Raw genomic sequence first — 21,913 nt, 5'->3', positions numbered from 1 at the left:
TGGTATGGCAGGAAGCGAGAGGCAGAAACCCGGAACAGGAGGAGGGAGGACTGTATGCGTGGAGGCAATTGATAGCTGATCTGGTGGTCTCAGAACAAAGGGGCACAGGATTCACAGTAAACTTAGTCGGACGACACTGAAAGGAGAGTGTGAGGGATCTGGAGGAGGATATGGAAGCTGGGTCCTAGGTGGGCCGGGATAGATGGATGGATGGAGGGAGGGAGGTAGTTGATAGGGATGGGGGGTGGAAGCTAGAAAATGGGAATGTTTAATGCTGATATTGACCCACAGTTGTAAAGTGGAATGTTTGTGTGTATAAAACGAATAAACATTGCTTTAAAAAAAAAAGAAATCATGAACAGGTCAGTCCTAATCAGAAGGCACAATAACACTTCCATGTTCTTGTCCCTCCCTGCTTGTTGAGGTAGGTCTCCTCAGCTGTGCAAACTGACAATTCAGATCTGGGAGTGGGCCCTAGAGCAGGGCAGTCACCTGATGGCTGTTCACCTTCCGGGCGAGAGGAGCACAAAGGCACACAGGTTGAACAGGCTTCAGGCAAAGAGCTGCGAATGGGAGGTGTGCTCGCAGGTCCTCAACGCCCTGTTCATGGGGTGCGGGAGTCACCCAGAGGTGCTTCTTTGCCGCAGAGAACAACGCAAAGTGCAGGTAGTTTGGCTGATGGATGGGGAGAGGCAGGCATTCGCTAAGGGGATGCCTTCCTAACATCCTGTGGTGTTGTGCATTCCCTCCAACCCCATTGATCCAGATGGTGCTGAGTGTTAGGGAGAATTCTCATAAATGTGCCAATTCCTCCCACCTTTGATCCTCAAGCTCTTTTGCTAAACTTTATGACTTTGAACTTTTCCAAATCAATGGGTTTTCTGTGTTTGTTTCTTTGTGGTTATGGAGTTTTAGACAACTCCATTGGCAGCATCTTTTCATGTGTATTGCACAGCACCCTCGGTGCAGTGGCACAGGGAAACCTTTTTAGGCTTTCCCAAGGTTTAAATACCTTCTCTGGAATAAACTACTGTTTCCCAGAGTAAGTAAAGTGAACTTGCCTTTACTAGTCTTTTTAAATTCCTAGACCCAGCACACCCTATATTACAATAGAATGCTGGAGGGGTTACCTAGTAGCCCCTGTGTCTAGATACTCATGTAGCAGTCAAATGCTAAGCTTTCTTCTAGAAATGGCTGGTGGCAGTGTTTTTACAACGAACTACCATGATTTTTCCCAACCGTGAACACCGGTAGCGTTAAATCGCTGGAGCCATGTTTTTCAAGATGGCGTCTGAGCCCCCTCTGTAAAAACAGGTCCTGGTCTTCCTTTTTCACTGTTTCTTTGCGGAAAGGTCCTTCTAGAGTTTTGCTCTGCACGCCAAACCAGGTTTGGTTCCTTTGTTCATTCGGCTTTGGCAGGCTTCAGGACTGAAGACCGCCTCTGGCGCCCGAGTGTCTGGGGTGGGCAGGAAGTGAGGGAGGTGCTCGAAACTCCCTGTGCTTAGTCTTCTAGGAGACCCAAATGCACTCTGGCATGAGTGGCTGGCTGACTGTCGGCAAGGATGGCAACCCTGCTGGGTGAGTGGCAGCTAGGCTGGAATGAATGGGAGGAAACAGGATAAAAGGAGAGTCTCTTGGCTTGGAAGGCAGAGTCGACCACTGGAACGAAAGAACCGAAGATGAGCTTGAAGAGGACAGCTGCTGCAACTCCTGGACCGTTGGTTTGCCCGGTGAAGCCCTGCTGCAGGTCTGAATCGCTAAGTTCATCTCGACAGAGAAGCCCTGCAAGGATGACTTCTCCCTTTGAGTTGATGGGACCAATCAACTCGACACTAAGCCCCCTGGATACCATTCTCTGAGCTGGTTGTGTTTTCCTCAGTGTGCTGCAGGAAACCGAATAACCAGGGAGAGGGACACCAGTTTGTGTGCTTGACTACAGCTACCGGAATTGAAGATTTGCCAGTTGCCAGCTTTTGGACCAGTCCCTGTGCAGTGCAGGAGTCCCCCGACATCCTCCCTCTTGTCCCCACGACTGAGGCCCAGGAACAGCGAGATCTGCAGGAACTTTTAGGAACAGAGGTCACCGGCTGCATCTTTTTCTTCATTTGTAAAGGTACTGTAAAATCCGACTGAGAGTACTTACCTCTCACGGTGAAAGTGCCTGAAAGTTTCCCAACTCACAGGCCTAATCAGCTTGTGACCCAACATATAATTCTTCTTGCTACAAACTACTCCTAAGAACTTGTGTCGAGACTTTTCCGTTTCATTACCAGAACTGCTTTACCCTATCCAAGACTTTAGCCCATTGACTTTGGCCTAACCTATTGAATTGAATCGACTCTTCTGGTGAACTCTAAATATCTGCACTGCATAAGAAGGTGTAACCTTTCATGTTCTGAATAACCTATTCCTTTTTGCTCCTGAATGCCAATTTGCCCGTCCTTCAAAGTAGTCTGAATGCCTCGGAAACTTAAAGTATATAGTACTGAAGTATATTTGTGTGTGATATTTAACTGCCTCCTTCTAGTGAATGTTTTATAACGGACTGTTGAATAAATGACTGTTTAACCAAGAAACTTTGAGTGTTTATTTGAACACCTGTGATTGTAGACCTCTGTGTAACATAATTACAGCTCACATTCCCTCTTGAGATAAGCCTGGCTGCTCAGCTTCGCTACCAAACACTGTGTAGTACAGACTTATACCAAAGGTTGGTTTTGCTTACACCTGTAGTCCTAGTTGTGTGTAGTGGTTCCAAAGGACAAACTTTGCCTAACACTGCGGAAGTTCCAGGGTGCTGTGCAGTGTTGCATAATTATGGGAGAACCAAACTGGCCAGCCAGGATCTGGTACTCGGATCTGGTGAGAATGGCAAGATAGGCCTGTTACACCTCTCACAGCAGGGGTGAGCAGTAGTACACCCGCAGCCAGAGTCCCTATCCCTCTCAGCTTGGTACCTGAGCAACTAAAGGTGCAGATGATGGGGCCATTGCAGGCCAATCTGGAAATTATTCTGAATGCTAGGAAGAAGTCCACTAGGCTCCAGTATGAAAGTAAGTGGATCAGCTTCTGATACTGGGGTGGACCCAGTTTCGTGCACGCTTGATCAAGTCTCATCGTTCACTGACCACTTAGCAAGCACAGGCGTGCAGGTAGATACGCGTCTCACATACTTGGTGCTTATCGGTGCGTAATGGAACGCGAAGGGCCAGTCATTCCCCACGGCCAATCCAGTACTGAAGAGACATTTGCAGGGGCTAGCTAGGCTATATCCCCCAGTGAGAAAATCTCATCCGGTGTGGGACCTCAATGACCGGCTGGCACACAAACGTTTTGAGCCCATGGCTACTACAAACATCGAAGTGGGTGATGCTCAAGACGGTGCCATTGGTGGGCCTCACATCAGCGAGATTCAGGCGCTGATGGCATCTGAGCCATACAGTCTTCCACAAGGACAAGGTGGTCACAAGGACGCACCCAAAATTCTTGCCGAAAGAAGTCTCATCCATCCATGTCAATGAAGAAATTGTGTTTCCAACCGTCTTTTCGCATCCTCAATATGAAGCAGAGAGGGCATTGCCTTGCCTTGATGTTAGGAGAACAAAGTTCTATCTGCACAGGGTCGAAGCAGTTCAGTAAGTCAGATGTCCTGCTGGCCACATTCGTTTTAACTTCACCGGGGGCTAGGACATCTAAGGCTTCAATAGCCAGGTGGAGGGTGAACACTATCACAGAGCCGTACAGATTGCAAAAAAGGCCGTTTCTGGCAAATAGGCATGCACAGGCTGTGAGGGCTCAGGCCGCAGCAGGGTCGCATTTAAGAGGAAGGTGCCGTGGCAGGTAATCCGTAAAGCAGCAAAATGCGCATCAGCGTTTTGCAAGAACTACTGCTTGGTTATTAGTGCCAGGTCAGATGCTGAATTCGGACAAGCTGTCCTCAAATACCTCTTTGCAAAATAAACAGTGACACTCCTCCCTAAGTGATATATCGGTTGTAATTGCCCATGCAGTATGGAGGAAAGAGGACGCGACGTAGGAGTAATTAAAGGTGACTCGCCATAGTTATTAACGTACTCTTAGTCCATGGTCCCTTTACCTCCATATGACCCTCTGACGTCTTGTTCCCTAAAGCCATGAGTGCCAAAGTTTCAGTTTTCTGGAAGGCATACCTTGTGATTGGACGATGCCAGTGCTTATGGTTCAAATTTCAAAAGGATCAGGAAATTTACTCCCTCAATCCCAATACACTAGGGTAGATCTACAAAAGGTTCCTTGACCAGGTCATGACCTACCAAAGGCAGGAAAGAGTGAAATAGGGAGAGGACTGTATGCCCATGTATCCCTGTGGTGAATAGCGGGGGGGGTATGGAAAAGTTATGTTAACTCACCCCACCATGCTCTAACGACTCGCATTTCTCCAGAGACAATTGCTGAGGTTGCACATTCTGTTGAGGACACAATCTTCGGTGATTGGTTCTGTCGAGGGGGACCCGAGGGTTTGCGGGTCCTGTTAGTAGAGATTTCTTTTTTTAGCAACTTTCCCTTCATAGTTCTATGGACCTCCAAACTTCTTGCTTTTGAACCTGTCCTGACATTCTACAGGGAAGTGAAGCTGCCCCCCTGACCTTTTGCTAATTTATGTTGTGGGGAAACTGATCAGTCCTTCAGACTTTCATTATTGGGGAACTAGGTTTCCCTTTTGTCTTTTTACCTTTTTGGTAACTTTTTAACAGTGCACACATCTTACAGTGCAGTGGGGATACATTTTTATCACCCTAGTCTTTTACACTTGGGGCTTTTTGGTTACTTTTATATGTGCCTAAAGACAAGCTGGTTGCAGCAAACCTTTTTTTACCATTTGTGTTATTTCTAGTGTGCACATTTGTGTTTCCCACATATGGCTACTGAACGTGGCTAGTGCCCTAAAATGGCCACGTCACTAGATTTCTGCTTGTTTGGCAATATTGTTGTTTGCCCTTCTACCTGCCTTGCCAGATCAGGAAATCCCATTTAAGGTCATGCACTTGCCCGGGAAGAAATGGTGCAGAACCTTGCGAGTGGTAGGCTTGGACTTGCTTCCAGGCAGAATCTTGGATAAGAGGACAACTCTTTCAGCCATTTCTTCAGACCAGTTTTGGAGCCAAGTATCCTGTGTAGAAGAGCAGCGGACTGCAGATCTGTGGATGAAACCTAAAGAGTCCCAGCATCCCTTCCTGCGTTTGGCCCGGTGAAGCGCTGCTGGACTAGCTGATCTGTGAAGGCCCTGAATGGTGCTTCAACCCTTGGACTGGTGGGACCAACCAGTCTCGACGCGTTCTCAAGGATCCAACCATCCAGAGCCTTTGCAAGTCTCTCTGGACCACACGCTGGTCTGAATACTTCTCCAGCGGGCTACCTCGTTAGAGCAGTCGCTGTTCCGCATTTGTCGCTAGAAGTTCAGTCGTTACCAGATTGTGGTGTAAGTCACCCTTCTGCCATAATTCAGCCTCCCAGCTGTAGTGGATCGTGCTCTGGAAAGACGAGGAGATGAATGTCTCGACTCGGCCGAGGACAATTTTGACGGGGTAGAGGATTTAACGGTCTTACCTTTTCCCAGCTTCCCCTTACGCTCCCTCAAGGCTTTCGCCGCCATGGACATACACTCCTCAGATTCCAAACACTGGTGCTCTGAGCCCAGGCACCACAGGCAGATCCTGTGAGGATCAGTTAACAACATCTTTTCTCCAGCATGGGGTCTGGCATGGATTCACATGCTCATGAATATTCCCCGTCGTCAGGCTGGGAATCCTGACGACGGGGAATATTCATGAGCATGTGAATCCATGCCAGACCCATGCTGGAGAACAACAGTTACAGGTAAGTAACTTGTTCCTTTTTCCACAATCCCGACATTTGTTGAAGCCGGATCGTGGCGTTGATGAAGCGGACGTAGATGCCATCGTACAATTGAAGATTTTTCAAGGAAATCAAAGTTTTTCGAAGGTTTTACTGAGGAACCGTGCGTTGCTTCTCCGAGGCTTACAAAGCGCGGAAAAACGGAACTGAGCAATGGATGCTGCGCAAGACTATTTATACCTATGTTGACATCGGCGCCGATACAGAGGCCTTCGAGGGATGTCGAGGTGCAGCGCCCTCTACTGTGGAAAAAAATGATTCCGAGGCCAATGAGCTAGAAGTGGATTTATCAAAGATAAGGAATACGTGGGAGGACACTATACATTCGAAATACAGTTTTCAAGCAAAAGTGAAACCTTTTTCTTTTACCGAGGATTCCCAACCTGACAGGGAATATTCATGAGCATGTGATTCCATGCCAGACTACATGCTGGAGAAAACGTTCCTATCTTTCAGGTACAGCTGCTTTTAGATGCAATGATCAAAAAGCGATGGAATGGAATAACCAACGTTTATTTGAAGAAGAATAGGGGGGCAACAAATGAGTTGCGGTTACTTACACACACACACACCCCCCACTACTCTTATTTTCTCAGATGACTACATGAGTCGACCAGGGGGGGGGGGGGACACCGGAAGTAGGTTTTCTTACCATTGGTTCCAGTGAGAGGTGCCCAGTAGCTGCGAGTGCAAGGTTTCTTCTGGTCTCTGTCGTCGACCCTAATGAAAGAGAAGCCCTCGAAACCTCATGCCCAGACCGCGTCATCGGTGCTCGAGGCATCGAAGGATCCGTCAGATGTTGAAAGGGGCGTTGACTATATCGACGACAACGGGTAGAATTCCGGTTCTCTCGTCAACATTGAGACCATACTAGAGTACATAGGCACCGTTTGTAAGTTTGTCGAGACCTATGACCTCTACAACGACAACCCTTTCTCAATCAGTGTCGACCAATTTGGCTCCCTCATCTCTTGAAATGAGTTTTACCCCTTACCCACGCTCTGACTACTTCAGAGCTTTGTCCTCTATCTATGAGGAAAGAGAAGACTCTGATAATGAGAGGCCCTTTGGCTTGCAAACTACAAGGGTTCTTATTCCAGAGTAACTAATATCTGAGGAAGTTAGACTAAGAGTTCTTCAGAATCTTTACAAAATGCCAGTGGCATAGATACCTCTCCAGAGGCTGACTTTGCCAGACCAAAACCTGGAGAGCATACAGAAATATATTACAGAGCACCTATGGCAAGAATTATGGAGTTTCTGGGGTGGTCAACACCTGCACCCTCTTTCCAACAAGATGACCTAACAGACATCTTAGATAAAGGGCCTCAAGAAGACCCTATAGTCCCTTTTCATGCAGCATTGCAGAGAAAAATAGCTACAAATTGGGAAACCCTGGATGTTATCCCTGCAGTAAATAGAAAGCTCTCTGTGAAGTGTGCTCTGTAGAGTGTCAGCCTCAGACCCTGTATACTTAAGTAAGCATCCAAACCCAGAGTGTTAGGCAGAATTATATGCAGTACCCTTTGGGAACACCACACACAATTAAGACTACAAGTGACAGTACAAATTCACCTTTGGTACAAGCCTGTACTACACAGTTAAAGTGGTAGCGATGGCTGAGGATCCAGACTTATCTCAGGAGTAAGTGAGCAGTATCAAATAGTTACACAAAGGACAGCAATTACTATGATTCAGGCAAACACTGACTCAAGGTTTTCAAGTAAAAGAATATACATTTATTTCACTCTTCAGTTGTATAACATTACACTATTATAAGCAGTTTAAAAATCAAACTCTTAATACACCACACCACTCCCAATAAGTTTCAGACACGTTAAGCTCACAAAATGAAGTGGGAGCAAAATGGCACTCCAGCAATTTAAAAGGGAGGGAAAAACAAAGTTAAAAGAAATTGAACCACACCAACAGATAAGTACTCAGGGCAATTGAGCAAGAGGAACTAGAGTGATAGAATCAGGTAGAAAAGGCTTAGGGCCAATATCAATGGGTCAAAAGTCTTTTGCTCAAGATCACACGGTTCAGGGTAGTTTGCGGTAAAGTTTGCAACGGATTCCGGATGAGGTTGGTTGGCAGAAAAGTTAGTTCAAAGAGAAGAGAAGGACAAGCCCTCCGATTGGCGAAAGATTTCAAACACTTTAACCGCGGCTGAACAAAACGCACAACCGGATTTGCACAGTACCTTAAAACGGAGAGCGAGCTGTGGCTGAGGCAGAAGTTCCTGGTAGTTCCTGCAAGCTCACGGTTACTGAAGCGACTGTCGGACTGATCAGAAGTAGGAAGACTGGAGGGTCTTGCACTAGCCAGGGAAGAAACCAGCAGCAGAGCAAAGCAACAAATAAAAGGTGCGCTCCTTAAAACCCAAGCAGGGTCCGACCTTCCTGGCTATCCAGCCCACTGTAGCCCTGTACAGCGAATTCGACCAGAGGAGGGGTCCTGGCTTGCAGTTTGGGTGAACTGGTTGGTCCCACCAGCTGAGGGGAAGAAGTTTCCTGGAGCATCTTCTCTGTCATTGGATTCTGGAGATTCGGACCTGCAGCAGGGCTTCACCGGGTGGTTCAGTCGTTGTAGGGGTCCTCTTCTTCCAGTTCCTCATTGGTTCTTTCGTTCCAGTGGCGACTCTGCTCTTCCAGTCCCAGAGACCCGCTTTTTATGCAGTTTTCCCCCATTCATACAACCTGGCTGTCAATCACACAGCAGGGAGGCTGGCCTGGCCAGGCCAGTCCCCTTAGCCAATCAGACAGGAGTGTGACTTGGGTTACCATGGCAGGGGTCCTAAAACCCCTCCCTCGCATCCTGCCTACCCAGACTCTCAAGTGCCTAAAGGAAGACTTCTGTGTGGAAGCCCGCGAAAAAGCAATGAACAAAGGGACCAAAGCTGGTTTGGCGCACAGAGTAAAACACGAGAAAGACTTTAACAAAAAGAAATGGCGAATAAACCCGGCCGGAGCCAAAATAAAATGTATTTGGTCAAGCGGGTTTATGTTTGAGATTAATGTAATAGCCTAAAACATTACCACGTTTATGTAAGATAATCGTGGTAGAAAAGTTAGGATAGATACCACTGCGACCAAGTCTTAATGTAAAGGGAGCGAAACAATGCCCCAAGAGGCACAGACAAAAAGGGATAAGAATTAACCCTTTCCAATACTCCATGGAAGATGGGGTGTACTGGCTCTGTGGTTTAAAGTGACTAAGGTAAAGTTAATGGTCACTTTACCCTTTTCTGGGGGACTGTAGTCGGCCCCAGAAAATGGAGTCGTTGGGAAGTCTAAAAGACAACCCTGTGTCACTGCACTGAAGGTGCTGTGTTACACACATGAAAAATATGGTGCCCTGGAGTAGGTGAGGCTCCAGTTCCCAAGATCACACAAAAAGTAGACACACGTAGCAAAACACATGTAAGAGTGGGAAAAAAGGCTCACACTCTTACCAGGTGAAAAAAATAAATACTAGAAATCCAGCAAAACTGCTGAGGGACTCAGTAGGTAAGGGAAATCGACCATTTATGAGAATTCTCCCTAACTGTGCGGACTAGAGGTCATGGGGGGAAACCAGCTCCATACATGCTGCCCAAGACGTTGCAATCCGGAGTTATGGGTTTTACCACACACAGCCATGGGTTTTACCAACACACAGCCATACTGCTCCTTCTGGTGGATGTAAACATTTCTGAAGCTGGGGAATGCATTTCTAAGATGAGGAATTGGGGAGAGGAAGGACCAATCCTTTCGAAAAAAATATTACAGAGAGGTAAGTAATTGGTTCTTCTATCTCATAAAGCCTTCATTCTTTGCTGTGGGGGGTTTATTTCAGTATTGGTTTTTATGAGCACTAACTTAAGTTTGTAATGACATCTTTCAAAATGTAAATGTTTAATAATTGTGTTTACTTTCTTTAGCCTTCCAGTATAAATTGGCAGTGGAACGGTATGAGTGGAACAAATTGCAATGTGTTAAGTCTATAGTTCCCATGGTTCATCTTTCCTGGAACATTGCACGCAATATCAAGATCTCTGATCCAAAGCTGTTTGAAATGGTCAAGTGAGTACACCCTCAAAGTTGCGTTTATGCATTTTTAATTCAAATGCTTGCCATTTTAAATGTATACATATAAATCGAGAGAACTTTAGCTATAAACGTGCACACTTTGTGTCCCTCATGCAACCTCTATGTAATAAATTCCTTACTTGCACAGATTCCTCATGTTTGATATTCTATCTCTAGCTGTCTTGAGATTTTTTGCCAGCAGTGTGCATGCATGTCCACAGCGACTCCCCATGGTACTGTACCAGGCCGGATATGACTGTGGGGCCAGTATGAAGGGGGCTGCCATGTCCCATGGCCCCTATTAGGCAGAAACCTGTGCAGTTCCCTTAGGGAACACTGCAAAATATTTAAGACTACAGGTGTTGGCAGTAAACCCACTTGGTAGCAGTCTGCACCACCCAGATTTACCTGGTAGCTGTGGCTGAGCAGTCAGACTTCCCTCAAGAAGAGTTAGACAGTATGCAAAGTATACACAATAGGTACCCAGATACAATAGTACAAGCATCCACTGACCAGAGCTTTGGTATCAAAGTATATAATTATTTATTTAAAAACACACAGTTTGAAACACTCCAGCACTCTTGTTGTAAAATATTCTAAACACAGTTAATATTGTAATATATACACCCCTTTTCCCTTATCAGATAAGTCACAGTAAACACCACTTATTTTCATATAGAGGTGAGCGCTTAACTAGATGGCACTCCAATAAGTTTGTGAGAAAGGGAGGGAAAAAGACAGAATATGGAAAGGTACACCACTCTAAGGTTCAGGAACACTGTTAGCAAGGCAGAATAGCAAAAGTCACTGGTGAGCCAAAGTCCAGAGGCTGGGCCCACTCTTAGAGAGAGCAGAGCACAAATGCGCCCAAGATCACACAGTTACACTAGGCTTTGAAAGTCTTGCAGAGGGTTCAAAAAGAGTTTAGAGAGGCTTAGGAAAGTTTAACCAGGGTGTCCCAGGCTAACCCAGGTTTGAAAGCCGGGGACTAAATCTACCACGTACAGTCGGTAGCAAGGGAAGCCAGGCTGGGCACGGTACCTTAAGTGGGAAGGATCCTCCAGCGGTGGCAGTTGTTCCTGGTAGTGGGTGCAAGTTGCGTCGTCGTCCAGGGGAAGAGAAGATCTCGACTTGGAGGAAAGATGAAGGTCGTTGCACTACCAGGGAAGAAACCAGCCGTGGAGTTTTCCGGTTAAAGGTGGTACCTTTGTTTCGCGGTCGTGGTAAAACGTGGTATCCCGGTTTCCGGGGTGCTTGGCACAGGCAAGGCGGCCACGAGGTACGTCGGGAAGGCGAAAAGACGGTGAAACTGGTTATCCCCACCAGTCAAAGGAAGAAGACTCTCCGGCGGGAGATCTCCTCTGTCGTTGGGAAAAGTGGTGAGACGGTCCAGCAGGGCTCCAACGGTGGTGGTGTCGTGGCATGTCGGCTCAGCTTCTCCCTCGTCGGATTCTTAGGTCCTGTGGCGACTTCTGAAGTTCCAGTCCCCAAAGCCCTGCTTTTATGCAGAAAACCCCCATTCACTCAGCCTAGCTGTCACTCAAACATGCTAAGTGGTGAGCCGACCGGTTCACCACTTGGGCCAATCAGGATGGAGTGCGACTTGAGTTGCCTAGGCAACTCAGTCCAGGGTGCCTAAATCCCCCTCCACCCCTCCTAAGTACCCCAGACAGAGTGGCACCACTTTGGAGGGCTTCTGTGGAGATGCCCGCCAAAAAGTGGAACAAAGGGCTCGACTTGGGTTGGAGTCACAGAAGAGAACACAAACGCCATTTTAGAATCAAGTTTTGGCAAAAAATACCAACCGGAGAATTAATATTAATTAAATAAACCGGCGGTATGTTCGAGGCTACCGTAAATAATTAAATAAAGATAGTAGCCTAAAACAATGGGAAATCCCATAGGAAAATATTCACGGTTGAATATAAAAAGTAGTATCCACTGCCACCAGCCAAAACTCGATCAGGGGGGACGGAGACGTGCCCCCTCGACTAACAGACCCCGGGGCAATCGAATTGCCCCAGCCAGTACATCCACAATATGATGGTTTGTACTGGTTCTGTTCAGAATTTAAGACTAGTAAAGTCAATGGTGACTTTACATGCCCTGGGAGACAGTAGTCAGTCCCAGGGTATGGAGTCTATACTGGGGGGTCACTATGACACCCCTGTGTCACTGCACTGAGGGTGCTGTGTAACACACATCACAAAAACACATGAAGCCCTATGGAGTAAAAGACCCCATAGCCCATTAAACACATCTAGATTCAAAGAAACACACTCAAATCATGCCCAAGAGTGAGGGTAAAAGAGTCTCACTCTTGGCAGGAGAAAAAAATAAACCCCAAAAATCCAGCAAAGCTGCTGGGGGACTCACTAGGTTTGGAAATTCAGCCTAAACCGAGAATTCTCCCTAACAGCCCCCAGTACCATTTTTCTGTCCAATTCTGGAACACCATTTAGCTCCAGCTAACCCTTTCTAATGGATTGTGATCTATGATATCCTATCCAAAGTACAGCTGTTTTTCGCCACCAGGGGTGCAGTGTGGCTCCACATAGAATGTCGGTCGCCCATGTCGTCGGGGCCAGTATATAGTGAGGCGCAGCACCCCATGACCTCAGTTAATTTTTTCTGCAAACACTGTTCGCTAATTGGGAGCATGCTCGTTGAGCTTTGAGAATTCTTCTCTGCACCATGCCTACTCCATCGAAAGCAGCAGGCTTCAAACCATGCACAGATTTTAGCCGGCAGATGGTGGTCTTGGATCTGCACCGCATTAGTCTTCATTGCTTGGGAAAGAATCATGAAATCAAGGATTGCGGGCCCTCAGGGAAAGGGTGGCGAAGATCTTCACTTTCCACAAGATGAAAGGTGAGCCTGGGCGGTCTTGTTCGCACAGCGTGAAACCTTGTTCCAAAGACACCAGCTCCACGCAATGAGAAGGACAACAAGAAGAATAGACATGGTCACTGATGGCGGGGAGGCTTCCTGCCAAATGTGGCAATCAAGCGATTATTGAACAGGAATTCAACTGCTCTATTATTAGTTTGATCCGTATCTAATTAGGATTCATGAGATGTTGGGTGAAAAAGTCTATGTATAATGGTGTTTCTGATGCTTGTTAATCTGCTTAGAATCACATGCTGTGCATATGGTCCGACATTCATTGGTAACCGCAGAGTATTGCATCTTGTCTTTCGGGGACCGAAAGGGGACGCCGGCATAGGTGTGTCTGTAACACTATCCTTATCGTGACGTGTAGTGTACCCAAAATCCCTCACGCCGGGGTCCCTCAAATCGTTTTTTTCCACCCAGATAACTGGTCGCCCTATAGCGGAGCTCTTCATAAGAGACATTGTTTATCTTTATACCGACTGTGTCGGTTATTTCCCCTTAAGTCACTTCGACAGCGATTCAAGCAACTTCGGCAAAGACTGCGGGAAGTTTCGACGGTGGTGGATTTCGGCACCTAAGATCCAGGGGCTGAGCCATCCACGTAGCCGAACCCTCTGGCACAGTAGGAAGTGTGGGGTCGGGGTGGCCATATATTTCGTTACGTTTCTCCTACTTCCCTCTCTTTACCCTCTAGGTCTGGTCATCTTTGTCTATACCTTTCGCTATGGAAAGGACACCATTTAGGTTCTACCCTAAGTGTAGGGTCAGGTACCCATGGAAAGACTAGCACAGAATGTGTAATTCTTGTCTACCCCTAGATCTCGACGAGAACCGGTGTGCGGCTTGCATGCGCCTTTGGTCCAAGACCCTTAGGGAGTGCTGTGTAAAGCGGCGGGCCGCGTACGGTATGTCGTGGGCTGAATCCTCGTTCCCCCACCGCCACACCCGCCGAAAGTGAAGGGGGCACTGATGATAACCAGACATCCATGTCGGATGTCATCGACCTTGAGGCGGTCCGCCACACCCGTGCCTGACCCCTCTAGGCCTGACTAAAGTCTTGCTTCGTGGACAACACCCGGCGACAGGGGTGTACAGAAACCACGAAACACTAAGCACACAACCCCACCACCCTTCTCGACGGTTCCGTTAAAAAAGGTGAAAGCGCCAACAGGACCGCCGAAAATTTCGACGGAATCCTCTAATCTTGTAGATCAGCCTTTTCCACATCTGCAGCAGCGTTTTGCGACTGGGCACTCCAAAAATAAGGGCACTACCTCTAAATCAAGTTTACATGCCGAAGCGCGATCATCCGACGCTCCGGCGCCCCCTAATGCCCTGGTAGGCCCGACACCTACTCCTAGGCCTCCTAACCTTTCGACAGGCGAAAAATCCCTCTGATGCCATGGTAGGCGGTAAATCTACCGCTGACCCGTTGACTCATGCCGATTCGGTGGAGATTGAGGATAGTATCGCGAGGATTACTTCAGCGGTTGGGCTGATGCCTAAAACACTGTCGAAACGCATGGAACATGCCGCGGACAGTTTGAAAGACACGCCATGGCGCCCCAATAATTGCTAAACCTACAAGGACAGTCGGGAGCCTCTATCCAACACACTTGGGGGCAAATTTCGATGCCAAAGAGAGGAAGACAACATTTTTCCACCTTTTGGGCACTTCTGGTTCAAGTGGACCATGGAAAAGTTCAAAGGATGCATGGACCGTCTCAAAAGGGTTGTCTCGCGTTCTGAGCATCCTTCCCCTAAGAGATCTCATGAAGACCCTCTTTTGGGGTCAGCTTCACGTTTCCAGGAAAATCTTGACTCTCGGCCTTCGGCTTCTGTCCTCCATGAAGATGTGGTCCAGATGGACACTTACCAAGACATCTACGATGAGGAAGAAAGACCCTTCCTGCCTGCAAGACTACCCTGATGACCAGGTGGATGCCATGGACAACTGGGAGGAAACCCAGCAGGTGGAGACAGAGCCATTGACGCTCCCCATGCAAGATCAGGACACTGATGTCCTATGCCTGGATTCCCCTCCCACCACACCAGCCCGACAGGCTTCGCTTGTAGACGATCAAATGGCCTTCAATTCCATCTTAAGGAAGGCAGCAGAGCACTTTCAGATCACCCCCCAGGAGGCGGTACCTGAACAAGATTTTGTGGAGGGCATTCTCAAAGAGAAACCCCTCTCAAACCCAAGCCATTCCCCTCCTGAACTCTGTTAGAAGGTTGGCCCCCTGCCTGGTCACGCCAGCTCAGACCCGGGCAGTGAATCCCAGAGTGGAAAAACTATTTCGGCCAGCTCCTACGGACCCTTAATATATTAAAGGCCACGCCACCTCCCACTCCTTGGTAGTAACTATCACCCGGAAACGGGCAGGGATAAGGAATCTAAAAGGTTGTACGCCTTGGGTAAGCATGTTACCTCAGCAGCTGCATACACCACACGCATAGCGAATCACACTACGCTGCTTGCCAGCTATGCAGACACTCAATGGAACCTTGTACAAGAAGGTCTCCAGGAGGTTCCTAAACCTGCTAGGTCCAGACTTCTCACTATCGTGGCCGAGGGCAGGCAGGTAAATAAGAATATAATCAAAAACACTCTGGACACTGCTGAGACGGCAGGCAGGTCCCTGGCCCAGGGCACACTACTCAAGCTGCACGCTTGGCTCTGCAACTCGGAGTTCAAGCCTGAAACACAGGCCAATCTGATTAACAAACCTACAGAAGAGACCAATCGTTTCGGGAAAGTGGTCGACGATGCGCTGGAATCGGCTAAGAAAGAGCATGAGACTCTTAAGTCACTACAACAAATAACTCGGAAGACTTCCCCCCCCGAAGGGGAGGCGGTTCTCGCCGGTCCTTTCATGGGCAATCCCGTGCAGGTCAAAACAACTACAATATGGGAAACTGGAACTCTGGACAAACATCCGGAAGCCCTGCCAACTACCCACCTAGGGGCCAAAGACGCGGCAGAGGCAGAGGCCCCAACCACAGAGGTGCTGCAGCCTCTGTTCAGAAATGACCAACGGATCCAGGTCCACTCATGTCACCCCGGTCGGGGGTGTTTAACATCTTTCCTCGCTTCATGGGAGGGGATAACTTCAGACCAGTGGGTCATAGAGACAGTCGCCCACGGGTCTTGTGTGGAATTCGCCCGACCACCACAGTTCAGACCGCCACGTTCACAACGCCTCTCACCGGACCATCTGTAGATCCTGAATCAAGAGGTAGAAGCGCTTCTGGGAAAGGACGCCATAGAAGCCGTCCCTATTCTTCAGGTAAACAAGGGTATTTATTCAGTGTACTTCCTTGTACCCAAAAAGGACCTCACCATGCGCCCTGTTCTAGACCTGCGCCTAGCGAATACATTTATAAAACCTCAAAGGTTTTGTATGGTAATGCTACAGGAAGGGATTCCACTGTTGAAACGGGGGGACCACATGGCAACATTGAAATATGAAAGTATGCATCTTTTATGTCCAATGTTGCCAGCGCACAAGAAATATCTAAGGTTCATGATAGAGGACAGGCATTACCAATTCAAGGTGCTCCCCTTCGGCATTGCCTCGACGCCATGGGTGTTTGCAAAGGTCCTGGCAGTAGTGGCAGCACACCTGCGCAGACTATCCGTCCCGGTTTACCCTTACCTCGCCGACTGGTTCATAACAGGGGACTCTTGCGACACATGCTTTTTGAACACCCCGAAGACTGTAGACCTTACGTTCAGTCTTGGATTCTCTATCAATGAGAAGAATTCCAGTCTAGTCCCCGGCCAAGTTAAACAATTTCTGGGGGTGCTAATCCGGACGAAGGATGGACATGTCTTCCCCTCCAACGAGAGGGTTCAGAACATGCTTTTTCAGATCCCTCAATATGTAGCCAGTCGGGAGGTGATGGTACGCAAGGCCATGCGGCTGCTAGGTATGATGGTGTCATGCATATACTTGGTTCCCCACGCGCTCCTGCGCATGCGTCCAATGCAAGAGTGGCTCAACAGCCAGAAGTGTCAGGCCAGCGGACAATTGGAAGATCTGGTAGTTGTCTCGCCAGCCCTCGTTCTCTCTCTGCAGTGGTGATCGAGGGAAAACCTCTTGAATGGGCAAGTCCTTCACCACCCCCGCAGTGGAAGCCACTCTCACAACAGATGAATCTCTCACGGGGTGGGGGGGGGGCCCTCACCTGCTTCAGCAGAGAGCGCATGGAGGGTGGTCCCCACCAGTAGCATCCAACCATATAATATACTAGAGCTATTTATTTATTGTGTTTTACAGTACAATATGCTTTTAACACACAGCATTCACATCATCGTTAAGATCATAATTTAAGAAGAAAAGAAAAGAAATTAAGAACATTGCAGAATATCGTTCGAATCGATATCATACTAAAATCACTCCGCACAAGCCTTTAAGAACTCTAAAATATTAATGGACAAGCTCAACTCATTACAATTTAAAATCCTTCTCCAAAGATCTTCTTTGCTATTAGCAGTGTTCAAGGCAATGAAAGCCTTTCAGACTCGACTACAAGGGAAGACAGTTCTGCCCATAGAATACGAATGGCGTCTGCACAAAGACATCGTCTCCAACGTCTTCGCAGAATGGGGCTTCCCAGAGGTCGACTTGTTCGCAACTCAGGAGAACGCCCAATGCCACGACTACGCCTCCAGGTACCCCCATAACTGCTCCAAAGGGAAGGGACTCTGGATAAGATGGTCAGGAAAATGTGTTTACGCCGTCCCCCACACACCCCCGACTCCCCTACTCAACAAGATAGTGCACAAGATGCACCAGGAACCAGTCACCATGATATTGGTAGGCCCCATGTGGGCCCGCCAAACCTGGTTCACTCATTTAATGGAAATGTCCCTCTCCCCACCAGTAAAACGACCCTGCCAGTACAACATGTTGTCTCAGGACAGGGGAAACCCTACACCCATGCCCACAAACTCTGAATTTAGCAGCCCGGCTCCTGAGGTCATAGTGTTTGGACACCTTCAGCTCCCTCAGAGATGCATGGACATTCTCAGGAAAGATAGGAAACCTAACACCCGCTATTGCTATTCCAGTAAATGGAAACGCTTTGTCAGCTGGTGTAATAGCAAGGGCGTCAATCCCATCGATTGCTTACCCACACACATTGTGCTGTACCTAACCCATTTGTTAGACGCATGACTGGTCTTCAATTCCCTAAAGGTTCATCTCGCTGCTCTTTCAGTTTACACCACGTCACAACAGAAAGTGTCATAGTGGAAAATGCCGGTTATTAAGGCCTTTATGGAAGGGCTTAATAGAATCCATCCCCCCATTTTTCACCCAGCTCCTGGATGAGATCTAAATGTGGTTTTAACCAGACTCATGGGATCTCCCTTTGAGCCAATGCTTAAAGCAAGTCTAAAAGACCTTACTTACAAGACGGCCTTCTTAGTAGCCATCACTTCTATTAGAAGGGTTAGCGAACTACAGGCCCTTTCTGTTCCAGACCCTTTTGTTTCAATCCACGGGGATAAGGTAGTTCTGCGCACTCATCCCAGATTTGCGCCTAAATTCATCTCTAAGTTCCATGTGAACCAATCGATCGAACTACCCACTTTTGTTCCAGAATCCCAATAGCATGGCCGAAAGAAGCCTACACACACTAGATATGCACAGGGCAGTCATGTTCTACCTGGAAAGAACAAAACCTCTCAGAAAAACAAACCAATTTTTCATTTCAGTGGCAGCTGGCAGAGAAGTGGATCCTGTCTCTAAATCAGCTATCTCAAGGTGGATTGTCAAATGCATCACACTGTGTTACACTCTTTCTAAGATAGAACTGCCCTTCAAGCCTAGAGCGCACACTACTCTGGGCACTGGGGCTTCCATAGCATTCATTGCAAATGTTCCCCCCCCCCCCCCCCCCCGAGTCCATTTGCAAAGCGGCAACCTGGAATTCTGAACACACCTTTACAAAACACTATTGCCTAGACACTCACTCTAGAGCTGACACTTGGGTGGGACTAGCAGTATTAAGCCATCTTTTCTCTACTGTTCCTTCTCATAAACCACCTCCAACTCCGGGTACTGCTCGCTAGTCTATGCACAGCATGTGATTCTAAGCAGATTAACAGGCCTCTGAAGACATGCATTACTCACTGTAATAGCATTTCTGATGATTGTATCTGCTTAGATTCACATGCTGTGCATATGGTCCGTGTTAGGGAGAATTCTCCTTCTATGGCCAATTTCCCTCAACCCCCTGTTAGGGAGAATTCTCATTCGAAGGGATTGTGTCCTCTGACGTATTCCTTGTCTTTGATAGATCATCTCCCACCTTGCAGGCCTCCTAATGTTTTTTTCAGTAGAGGGCACTGTGCGTCGAGGTCCCTTGAGCCGATGTCCCTCGACGGCCTCCTTATCGGCGCCGACGTCACCACGCGTATAGTAGACTCGCGCAGCGTCCGTTGCTCAGTTCCGTTTTTCTGCACTTCGTGGGGCCTCGGAATATCGTTGCTCAGTTCAGTCAGATAAACCTCTTATTATTTCTCGAGAAAACCAACTCGTACTCCATGGCTTCCTCATCCGAACCGACGACTCTGCGGTCCGGCTTCAAAAAATGTCGAGACTGCGGTAAGAAAATGTTGCTAACAGATCCTCACAGGATCTGTTCGTGGTGCTTGGGAGTCGAGCACCATTGTTCGGAGTGTGAGGACTGCATGTCCATGACGGCGAAAGCCTTGAAGGAGCGCAAGGGGTAGCTCGAGAGAGGTAAGTCAGTTGAAACCTCCTCGAAAGTTTCTTCGGCTGGATCGAGGTATTCGTCTCATCGCCGTCGAAAGCATTTCCATTCTAGATCTCGAAGTAGCTCCCAGCACTCGTCGAGATCTAGACTCTCAAAAAAGAGACGTCGAAGATCCCCTTCCTCGTCATCTTCTGTTTCCCCGGAAAGGGTCTCCTGCCCCACAAAACACAGCTCTCTGGCTGAGTGGAGAGGAATTCAGGAAAAGATGCTGAGTGTCTTTGAGAAAGCGGCCTCGACCCTCTCGAAGACAGCTGAGGGTGATACCCTGGGTGAAAGACCCAAAAAAATCGAAACGCCGCCAGTCGTTGCACCCGGCGAAAGAGTCCACCCGAGAGCGCCACGGGCCATCGGGTAGCAAGGCACCATCTTCGACGCCATCATCGAAAGTCCCTTAGACTCATAGATCGGCGCCCTCGACGCCGTTATCGAAGGGTTCTTCGACGCATCGGTCGATCGAATCGGCGCTGACATCGACGCCAATAAAAGAAAAAACCACGGCTACTTCACAGCCAACGGTTATACCCAGGACCTCCAGCACGACTCTGAGAAGATCCTCGACATCCTCGAGCAGGATCCCGATCCTCTCGAGTTCCTCGAGGCCTCTTCCAGTTTTCTCGGCGCCTTTGTCGGTGCCTTCGAAGCCTTTCACATCGGCGTCGACGACGTCGACTTTTTCCCGACCAATAATGACAAGTTTGGCTCCTTCTGCTTTAGAAATGGGTTTTACACCATTTCCGAGGTCAGAGTACCCCAGAACCTTATCTTCAATCTATGAAGAAGGGGAAGATTCTGATCAAGAAAGACCCTTGGGGCTGCAGAGGACCACACCACCTGTTTCTGAGGTTTTTACCTCAGAGGAAAGAAGGTTGAAAGACATACAGGAATCCTTACATGAGGCAAGTGGGTTGGACACTTCCCCAGAAGTGGTATTTGCCCAACCAGACCCAGGGGAACATGCTGAAACCCCCTATAGAACCCTGATGGCAAGAATTATTGAATTTATGGGTTGGTCTGCGCCTTCACCTGTTTTTCAACAGGATGACCTTACAGACATACTAGATAAAGGTCCACAGGAGGATCCTGTGGTTCATTTCCATACAGCTTTACAAAGGAAAATTTCATCAAATTGGGAAACTCCTGAGGTTATCCCTGCAGTCAATAAAAAATTGTCAGCCAAGTATAGGGTATCTGTGGCTGACCCTGAATATTTATCAAAACACCCGACTCCAGAGAGCCTGGTGGTTCAAGCGGCAACTTCATCAAGCAGCAAATCCGCTTATCCCACTGTTCCACAGGACAGGCATGACAAAAGGTACGATTCTATGGCAAAAAAAAGTCTTTTCTGCTTGTAGTATGGCTTTGAAATCCATCAATGCCACTTTTACGCTCGCCAGGTTCAGTCACACACTGTGGGAGTGTGCTTTATCAGCGGCTGACTGCATACCGGAAGGAGAAGAAAGGGAAGCCTTCCTTAACATCATTAAAGATGGCAAAGATGCCATGTGCGAATCTCTTCAAACTGGCATCGATTCCGCTGACAGTATCGGCCATGGCGGCAAGTACTACAATCCGCAGGCATGCGTGGTTACGAAAGTCTGGCTTTGCTCCAGATGTACAGGCCAGACTTTTGAATATGCCCTTTGACGGCTCTTTTTATTCGGTAAAAAGGCTGATGACAGTCTGGAAAGGTTGCAAACATCTAAAGCAGCAGCAAAATCTTTAGGAGCTGCAATCCGCCAAACTCCTTTTCGCCCCTCAGGAACCTCTTGGAGAATAAAGTCCTTTTGCTATTACTCCGCATTCGGGAGAGGCAGAGGACAGCTGGCTCAAAGAGGCCAAAAGAGCAAAACAAAGCTCAGTGAGGCACAGACAAAAAGGATAGGAGTTAACCCTTTCCAGTACTCCATGTAAGATGGGGTGTACTGGATCTGTAGTTTTAAATGGCTATGTAAAGTAAATGGCAACTTTACCTGTTTTCTGGGGGACAGTAGTCAGCCCCAGAAAATGGAGTCAGGGGGAAGTCTCAAAGACAACCTTGTGTTACTGCACGGAAGGTGCTGTGTAACACTCATGAAAAGTGGGGTTCATGGAGTGGTGTCCTCCAGAGCCCACTATTACACAAATAGTAAAAAAATACACATGGCAAAACACATGTAAGAGGGGGGAGAAAAGCTCGCACTCTTACCAAGTGGAAAAAATGAACTCCAGAAATCCAGCAAAGCTGCTCGGGGACTCACTAGGTGAAGGAAATTAGCCATAGAATG

General features: G+C 47.9%; 1 protein-coding gene across 5 annotated transcripts in view; it reads left to right on the top strand.

The window, feature by feature from the left end:
* Positions 1–21,913, top strand: part of KDM6A (lysine demethylase 6A) — a 1,954,130-nt gene that overhangs the window by 1,801,748 nt on the left and 130,469 nt on the right. For all 5 annotated transcript variants that reach the window (XM_069636498.1, XM_069636499.1, XM_069636495.1 and 2 more), the window contains one exon: positions 9,818–9,959. In XM_069636498.1, the coding sequence (XP_069492599.1) occupies positions 9,818–9,959 (142 nt within the window). The remainder of the gene's footprint in view (positions 1–9,817; positions 9,960–21,913) is intronic.

The sequence above is a fragment of the Ambystoma mexicanum genome, chromosome 7p (genome assembly GCF_040938575.1).
Source record: "Ambystoma mexicanum isolate Mex_15411 chromosome 7p, UKY_AmexF1_1, whole genome shotgun sequence".
In the NCBI taxonomy this organism is placed as follows: Eukaryota; Metazoa; Chordata; class Amphibia; order Caudata; family Ambystomatidae; genus Ambystoma; species Ambystoma mexicanum.
This window is presented reverse-complemented; position numbering and strand designations above follow the sequence as displayed.